This window comes from Varroa jacobsoni, unplaced genomic scaffold (assembly GCF_002532875.2).
Source record: "Varroa jacobsoni isolate VJ856 unplaced genomic scaffold, vjacob_1.0 scaffold_1427, whole genome shotgun sequence".
Classification (NCBI taxonomy): Eukaryota; Metazoa; Arthropoda; class Arachnida; order Mesostigmata; family Varroidae; genus Varroa; species Varroa jacobsoni.
The window spans coordinates 17,120-26,674 of record NW_019214329.1 but is presented as its reverse complement, the minus strand read 5'-3'; the positions used below and the strand labels follow the sequence as shown (position 1 = coordinate 26,674).

The following is a 9,555-nucleotide window of genomic DNA, read 5'->3' as shown; positions in this document are numbered from 1 at the left end:
AATCATCAAATTTTGAGCTTCAAGGTGTAATTTTCAATTCTGACGACAAGAACGATCTATTGGAGTATAAACAATCAACGACTAGCTTTTGTTCGGCAAGCTAAAGCTGAATAAGATCAGTCTCTAAGTTCTTTTATCGGATAGCCGAAAGATTGAGGTTACAACTAAATCAGGCAAGTAAATTGTTATGATGAAAAAGAAAATTGGCGAGGTTGGCAAGCGCTTTACTCAAGAGTTGCGCGTTTCCGGCTAAAAGAATGATTTATGATGAGTAGTTGCCAAGTAATTTCAAGGTTCGAAGTTCACAAGTATATGTTTACAGCGATCGAAACTATTTTTTGACTTCTTTCCTTTTGTTTCGCGGATCGCGTGTTTTTTCAAGTAGCTTCGTTTTGTTAGCGCGCTAATAAAAGAATGTCTGGTCTTGACGTTTTCAATGATGACGAAACTTTAGACTTAATTTTTCATAGAAAAGTGTTTCAAAAAGAGATTCTTTATTTCCAGGAATAATGAGTTAATGTACGCAGCACAGCTTTATTATTTTTAAAATGTTTTAAACCTTTCTCATCCTGTAAGTCCTGTGACAGTGATCACGGACGAGACCATCATTCCTTTTACGGTTTTTTCGACCGTCAGGGAATCGCACATTATACATTTGTAGACATCTAAGTCTTTATTAAAAAAAAACCTTCCGGACGTAACGTCCTACGACTCTTTCCTATTGCCAAAACTAAAAAAGTCTGGAAAAGTGTTTCGATGCGATAAGAAAAAATGATGGAAAAATCGCTAGCTGAGCTGAGGGCTATTCCAGAAATCTGGCGTCCTGGCCTGGGAAAAACATGTGGTGTGAGTGTATTGCATTCGGCAGGAACTGCTTCAAAGAAAACAGCTCGAATGGGGACGATTCGCTGATTAGTCCGTAATCTGGAACAAACGATTAATTCGTTTTTGACAAAAATATTTTCCTCGGTAATTTAATCTTTCCTTGGATCAATGTACAGTATATAATACGAAATTTGACAAACACGGTTTTTAAAAGTGCTGTAATTGGTTTTTATTCTCTATAACTGTTGTATTTAGATTTAGACACTTCTTTGGGGTTATAAATAATAAACTTTATTACTTCAATAACATAGCCAAACACCGTAGCAAACATTGTCATTGAACATTTTTTATCCGTCTCATTTTTTACCCAAAAAGTTACTGCTGTGATACTATTGCTGTTGTATTGTTTTTTTTCCATACTCTTGCGCTCTTACGTAATCATAGTGGTACCAATATAGATTTCTTCCTCTGACAGTCGCCGTTGATTTTTTATGAGGGTATTCCTTGTTTTCATCCCAACCATCTACCATTATATATTAATTCATTTTTGTATGTATTTTTTTAGCTATATTTACTCTTCATATCCATTATCTCATTTCTCTTCAATCGTATTATAATAATGATTGAAGCTATTATCATTTTTCATTCATATAAATTGCTACAAACTGTCCCTTGCGTTGAAACTGCAATTTTAATTGCAATCCGTTTCCTTTACTGTATGACCCGCGATGATCGGTCTGTCGTACTTTGTCTCTCGGTGTAGTAACAATCCTCGTTAGCGTATAAATGTCTATCAATTTCGGATTATTGTGCTTGTCGAAGAACTATATTCGGCCATTATCACGGGTACTTGTTTCTATTTTTGCGCACCACTACAACTGTCGTCTTCGTCTTTAGAACGTTTGCTGTGAGCTGTTGCGTGGATATTGATCAGCTTATATTTTTGTGTGTTCATGCCTGTGTCCTAAAAGCTTAACTTAGTGTTCCTACTCGGCTCTAATTTTTCAACAGTCAGACAGACAACGAACAAACCAAATCCAAGACGCTTCTGTTGGTCACGTCAACCCATCCCATTACTATACGTTTTACGACCTCTTTTTGCAGCTCGATTTAGCTGGATCAGTTAGACGTCAATAGCAAGCATTAAAAAGTGCATCCATTTCTGTAAAGCGACATCGGTCAAGCCGATTGACGTGGGTGTAATTCGCCCAAAGCTGTGTAAGATATGCTGCTAGCTAAAACGGCACCGCAGCCGGTGAAAGTCTGGATACATATGCATAACCTAGGTTTACCCCCTAGCTTGTATAGTCCGCTGACCTACAAAAATTCAGCGCCTAAGCTTAAAAGTATTCCTTTCACATGCATTAACGGATATACATAATATCGCATATTAATTTGAGGATTTTGTCATGATGGCATGGTAGTAATTATAATGGTAGTAATTATAATTGACGGAGCTACCGAAACGGTTGGGATGAATCAGAAGGACGTAACACCGCGATGACGATACGAAAACTAGAAACGAACGCTCTTTTAGGAGGTTCGTTAACTATTACAGCAAAAATATAAGGTAGGCCATACGAAATACACGAAAATCCTTAGACACACCAACTACCGGCACTACTCGGAGTAGTAAAAATCAAGTTAGAAATGTACTAAGAACAGATCAAAATGACTGAAAATGTGGCACTGAAACCGCTTATGAAAGATTACAATATATGACACAATAAATATACTTCTGTCATCAATATTTAACATTATATAAAACCATGGGATTGAAAATGTTCGCAGCCGGCAATCAGTCGGCCGCACAAGGCGTTCAATTACCAACCCTCTGTTTGGATTCAGGCAAGATCTCCAACTTTAACTAAAGTTATATATAGAAATTTGACCGAAAAGCTGACTGCAGTAATAATCGTTTCAGGATAAGATTAGAGCCGAAAAGGGCAAGACAGTAACAGATTTTAATGCTACGATTCAACTTATCTTGCTTTTTCCCTATCAAGTAACTTTCCATTGGATGCGACAGTTGGATCTTAATAGCAGTTGTGTCACCGACAATAGTTAATACTTACACGCAATAATAATAATAATCATAATACATGTTATATGTACGTAACTGTTTATGGATAAACGTTGTGTAGTTATATTCCTCTTTTGTTAACCACACGGGATTCTGACTAGAGTGGAAACGTTCTCGTACGTAATGACGCGTCGTCTTGCTACTTTTACAGCACAAATTTCCGTAGCAAAGATGATGTGGTGTCGATGGTTATATGGGCGCACGAATGATTTTTTTAATCATGTTTTTACATGACAGAAATATTCTACAGCCGAACTTTTTCGAGGTCTCGCCTCATTCACAGCGTCTAATGGATAATTAGTTTCCAATCGAACTGATGATTTAGCGATCCGCCGGGTTACAGCAAAAGGACAACAAGGGTCAACTTCTAAATCACAGTGCTTCAGTAAAGAAAAAGAAAAACTAGTAATAACTTTTATTATAGTATAAAAGAAGCCATCCGCACCGAGGTACTGGATACATGTAAATAAGTATGTATAATGATAAAATAAGATATTTTGAAAAGGTACCAGAAAATTAATTATAAATGACGGCTCAATTGTTTTTTGAAACAACAAGAAAATTACCTGATTTTTTCAGAATTAGTTTACCAATAGTTTTCTAGCTTTGGAAACGATGTCGTACCTGCAAAATCGCATGTTTCTAATTGGTGACGTCTTGAGTTAAATTCGACATATATATATATATATATAACACGCGGTGGATGTAGCAATGGCGCAAATGCAATCAATCGGATTCCTTATCGCGCATTGTTGCCACTGTATTCGTTCAATTCTTTTAAAAGGACTTTTACTTTCTCAACGAATTAATTATCTTCCGATGCTCATATTTGTTGTATAAACTATATATAATGTTGCTTGTTGCGTTATGTGCATGTTACGGTAACCGGTCCTTTTATTTCTCCATTGGCTCGGAAGGACATTCGCCAAACGTGAAATTGTCATTAGTCAAGCAGACTTACTAAATAGGCTTTGTCCACTTCGTCGTTCGGCGCTGGTGATTAGCGGAGTACCAAACTTAAGGTATATGCACATATGTCTCATCACTTTGTCTCCATTTACCTCATCAACTCTTCGATTATTCAATGAATACTGTTTGTTTTCCCTGCACGTTTTGACGTTATACGTCCGTAATAAATGACACAATGCGCCTTATCACCAGTGCCTGCATCCGTTATGTGTAATGTGTGTCTTTAGTCAACTTTTAGAATTGTGCTTTACCAGAGAGAATGTAGACAGTCGTTAAAGCTAAAAGGTATCCACCGTCCTCTGTCAGGCACATGTTTGTCGTTGGGAGCACAATCGCTTGACATGGAGCGCAGGATCATTGAGGAGTTACTTTACAAATCGAGTTTATTGTAAGTTCACTAATTTACTTCAATAAAAACACATCATTAGTACTCCCGTAACTCGGGCTCGTAATGAAGTTCCAGCGATCAGGCACACTGAAATGCATTGGGGAATCAATCTGTCGTTGATGTCCAGAAGTTTCTTTTCTTTCTGCTCTAGTTCAAGAAGTTTTCATGGATATTTTATCTATACATTCGACATTTATTCTTTATCTTTTTCAGGTACCGCATACCTATACACAATCCCCGTATACAGCTCGCCCTTGGCTGGTTCCCTCCCTGGTTTTTATATAGGGATACATCTATCGACCAAGTGGTCATGCATCGCACATCATGGTACAAATAGTGAACTTTTCACCGTTCTATGCTCGTTTGATTTCTAATCGTTCGGTTCCATTCAATGAATTTTATGATTTATATATTAGTACCTTCTTCACGTTAATTTTTCTATGGGCTTAACAATGTAATAGATGCACATCCACAGTTCGACTGGTATCGTCATGTTTCTTCTTGAATCATTTTGACTGCTGTTACTTCGACCTCAAACGTACACTCGATTATCGATTTATGATTTGACCCCGTTGGCCAGACAACAGGCAAAGCAGATGCCTATCAGCTCAATAGCGCCAATGACGAAGCCAGCTATGCCGACGTACACGGAGAACTTCTCGACCTTCTGAACAAGCATTTCCATACAGCCCGGGCGTGCGCTCGGGTTAGCACCGCAGGACTCAGGTATGCTAGCGGGTTGCTCCAGGTTGACCCAGTCCGTGGATGAAGTCACTCCGCAACACTCCAGCTAACATGACAAAATAGATGTTATTAGTGGCTAACGCACTCGAAGAGACAAAATCGATAGTAATTGTTCAGTAGCAAACCGAGCACAATACCTGCGCTACAATACAGAAAAATTGTGTTATAAAGCAAGCAAAAAAGATTATGGCATTTCATATAACAAAAAGAGTCTTTACGGTGAACTCATTGAGCTACTTTTTTACTCAAAACATGATCAAGGCCATACAATGTATCTGCTAACCATATCTGCCTGAGCTAAAAGGCGCTACAACGCGCCCTCCGCCTTCTCGATCAGCTCAATGAGAATAAAGGCTCTTCATGCTGCGTCTCACGTAATATCAAATCATTAAATCTTTCAGTTCCTACATTGCTTCCCTCTTAGGCATCCTTAAACTGTAGTACGTCCACACATTTTACAGCATGCACTGCCCTAGGCATGTTCCACGCACGTTGAGCCATAGAGCTTCTGTGCGTTCCGCTCAGTTTTATATCCACATCGTGATCAACTAATCATATACTTATCGTCAAATAAATAACTTAATGTTTATACCCGTTTGAGAAAAACAACTAGCTATAATATTGACGGCGATAAGTGTGTCATGCGAATTTCAAATAACACAAAACTCGATCAGGTCCCGTCAGAATAGATAAGCATCCAGCATTTCTTTAGCACGTTAACGCGCCGGTCTCGTAATGTATGTCCATGCAGTCATATGCTGAGCGTCTTTCCTACCTGCTTCTGTACAAAGTCCCAAGCTTGCTTTGCCGGATTGACCTCGCCACGCTTGTAATAGTCGCGCATTGATGCTCTTAACTGCTGCTCGGTGATCTCCTTCGCTTTGCCGCGATAGACGAAGGCCAGAACGCCGACTGTGATCTCGGCACACAACAATAAGAACAGCAACGTTGAAAACTGCAATGATAAGCAGGATGAATGACAAAAAAAGACCGTAAATGTATGACACGAACGAAGAAGGAAGTCATCTCTTAGAAAGGGCGTACTTACTAGATGACGTTCAACGGTCCTACGAACAATTCAAATACTCCCATCATATCACACGTGGCTTAGGTAAAAGATAGTGCCTGGTAGATTGCTAGGCCACGAGGCTCGATTCTACCTATGGGCACACATACACAACATGAGTCAATAAAACGGATGACGTAATACCATCGTGAGCATGCAGTAGCTCTCCTGAGAAGCGCCACAGCATCCTAAGAAAGCAAGCAGAAATACGGCTACACCGATCACTATAAGAGCTATGGGAGCGCTGACGTAGTTCTCTCCAATGAGAGGGCCTGTCCCCTTCATGAAGTGCAGGGATACCGCGCCGCACACGATGACCACTATGCCGCATACCTGAAACGAACAATGTGCCGAAAAATTGTTCAAGTTAAGTTGGCCTTGAAGACAATCAGAATAAGATTCAGCACATCACTGATCATAGGGATCGACCTCTCTGGCCGGATACTTTCTGCACTCTGTACTCAGCACTCTCTGAACAATCGGCGTACTCGGCATATGTATGCAGATGATTTACGATACGTCAAAGTCAGAAAATGAAAAACAGATTTATCTGATTTGGCTTAGGAAAGTTAGAAACAGCATAACATGTACATAAACTTTGGTGAGTTTAATGTGGTCAAGTAAGCACCCATTTTTTTTATAGAGAAGCGTCACAAAGTTATATATCAATAAGACTCTTCTTTTTTTTTTATTTGATATCATTTCACGGTGAGCTTAGATGGTTGGATGGTTATTAAATAGGAAGCTACAGCTATCCGACCGATCTTCGATAGCGAGAAAGCTAAATTGTCACGCAACGTTTCAAAGCACCACTGCGTAAGTATTCGAAATACGTTACTGGCGAAAAAAAAAATGAGATTTATAAGCAACCAGATTGTGTCGTTACGCTTCGAATAAGTTTATCTAAAAAACGCCAACATTTTTACACACAATTACCTATAGGTTACCAATCGAATAGAGAGTAGTGGAAAAAAATCGTATACCTGCAACTAAATTATCGCTTATATGTATGTTTGTCATGCATATCTTTAAAATAGCTTAACTGTTGTACCACTGAAGAAGGGCCCCGGTCGATCCCACGGTCTGGACCAGCATTTGCATTAAGCCACTACTTAAATTTTAGGCCGCATATAACCCACAAATAACCCATTAAAGCAAAATCTTGCCTTCAAGTTAATAACAATAACAAATAAATCAGCAGGTAGAATTGTAAGTAACCTGCCTATTTAAAGGTCACTGGGGATGTCCGTTACAGCTAAACACAAACATGTAGCGGATTTGAGTATGACAGCAACAGAGATATTATCCATTAAGGATCGACGTAATTAAGCGATTTGTGCATGTAATTTAGGTTATATATTTTATAAAAGAGATTTAGAAACGTTTCTAGTAAAGAGGTTGAACATTAGGTTTACCGGTTCGCAAATTGCATCACGTACACACGACCTACATATATAAGATGTGCTTCCAAACCGGTAAAATACACACTACGTATATTGAAACCTCTATTCTAAACTTCTTTTTAGAAGTGAAAATAATGCTAATACGGTCATATACCCGATTCGCTATTCCTTCAAAGTTTTGGGAAAGCAAACACAGCACATGATGAAATAAGGAATGGCCCAGATCTGGCGATTTGCTCCCCAGCAAGCACAAGCAACCCCCCAGAAAATGGAAAATATGGATATGTCCTTGAATATGTCCCAGATGGACTTCATCAGATAGCCTGCTTCAACGTTTAATGATTATTTTCCGAAAAACGCTTGTTTCGGTGTACGTTCGATGTGAACGACCACACATCAGCACATTCTTAGCGCATTCGACAATTTGGCCGTCCCTTTTTGGAGGATTTCAAATGAGTCTTCAGGGAATGTTCTGTCAACCGATGTCTTCATTATCTTACCCAATGCCACACTTATTCGGTGAAGCAGTTATTTTACCTATATTTATTGAACGCTGTTAATCATCAATTCTAGCATTCAGCATAAAAACTGCATTCGACCAAAACATTTTTCTTTTCTCAGCTCTGTTTACCTTCAATTCGCACTTTCTGCCCTTGGGTTGCGCTGTCAGAAGAGCCTAAAACAGCTTCTTTTCTAGTTTTTTATCACTATGAACTTCATCAAGCGACACTGCAAAAAACAAACGTATCGCCCAGAACTAACCATCTTAGAATGTTAGGCAACGTCCTGAGGAACTTAACAGTTTCTTTTCAATAGACTTTACATTGTATTGTGTAAATTCCATGACAAACCTCCGCCGTTTGTCTATAGAAGGTTGCATACTTCTCCGTTAACTGTTGGAAACAATAGGAAAAAAGAACAAAGGCGAGTAAAAAGATCGCTGACAGGACATTCGTTTTCGATTTGAGTTTCTTTACTGATTACTGACTCAGGTAAGAATAGTAGGTCTGAGAGCGCGCAACGATAGCGGGTAAATGGACTAATATGACAGCAGCAAAGTCTGGCAAATCTAGGAGAGGTTTCCCAGAACTACCCACTCGGGCCATCCATATTTGACCAACTGGCATAGATCTACGTCGCCTCGTGTCCTAGCAATATGAACACCTTGTTTCTTCTCCACGCGAACGTTCTATGCAAATTCGAATGCGATTAGAACGATGTAAATAGATGGCACGCGTTCGTCCGCATTGAGAAAATCATGAACGCTCTTCTGAACAAACAGATATGATAGATAGCACAGTGTTTTCTGAAGAGCCATGGCCAAGCTTCGTCAAGAAGCCGTCAAGGATCTGGTTACAGCAATTCCTGTTGGAGCTAATTCATTTCGCTATTGGCTCACCTACGTGTCACAGATCTCTTCCATGCGTCACGTTAACACAACTGGCGGCTGTGTCACATCCAAAAAAATATACATCAGCGGCCGCGGCTACGCCTTCCGCGCTAATACGGCACAAGAAGACTCTGTGGACAAAACGATCCGTAATAGCGGATCCAGACGCCCACCAGTTCGAAGTCTATGCAGATTGCGGTGGGTCTGCAACTGAAAAAACGACATCCAAACGACAAAGGTCTATCGAGACGAGAACATACGAACGAGCACATGGCCAAATTTGCCCCACATTTCATTTACGCACGATTGTCACCACAAATTTATTGTGATCAGCATAAGCAGTACTATTGTTTTACCTCGTCGGTTTAATGGGAGCGCACATCACAGAGGACGGGGCGAATTGTGTCGACTAAGAATTTAATGGGGCTTCAACACCACGCGAAGGGATAACGCAAGTGTACGGTATAGTTTTCCTAAAGGCTCGGTAGTAGCCAAATGACGGGCCTGTCATCTCCCTTTTCTATTTTTAGTTTATATTATAAATAGCGTCTTTTTTTTCGAATAATCAATTAAAATATCTTACTATTAACGTTTATTTGTTACATACGAACAAAACATAGATCGTGGGAATGTCACCTGGGATAACGGTGTTAAAATAAAGACATATTAAAGGCATATATTGTCAAT

At 39.5% G+C, this 9,555-nt stretch overlaps 1 protein-coding gene across 3 annotated transcripts in view; it reads right to left on the bottom strand.

The window, feature by feature from the left end:
- Positions 1-1,029: 1,029 nt before the first annotated feature.
- The window catches only part of LOC147752187 (CD63 antigen-like), a 12,912-nt gene continuing 4,386 nt past the window's right edge, over positions 1,030-9,555 (bottom strand). For 2 of the 3 annotated variants that reach the window (XM_086972303.1, XM_086972302.1), the window contains 3 exons: positions 6,220-6,408; positions 5,785-5,964; positions 1,030-5,055 (listed from right to left, as the gene is read on the bottom strand). In XM_086972303.1, coding sequence (XP_086828429.1) covers positions 4,822-5,055; positions 5,785-5,964; positions 6,220-6,408 — 603 coding nt within the window. In that variant the 3' untranslated portion in view covers positions 1,030-4,821. Of the gene's footprint in view, positions 5,056-5,784; positions 5,965-6,219; positions 6,409-8,877; positions 8,898-9,555 lie in introns of those variants that run through there. The other variant, XM_086972304.1, reaches the window with a different exon arrangement.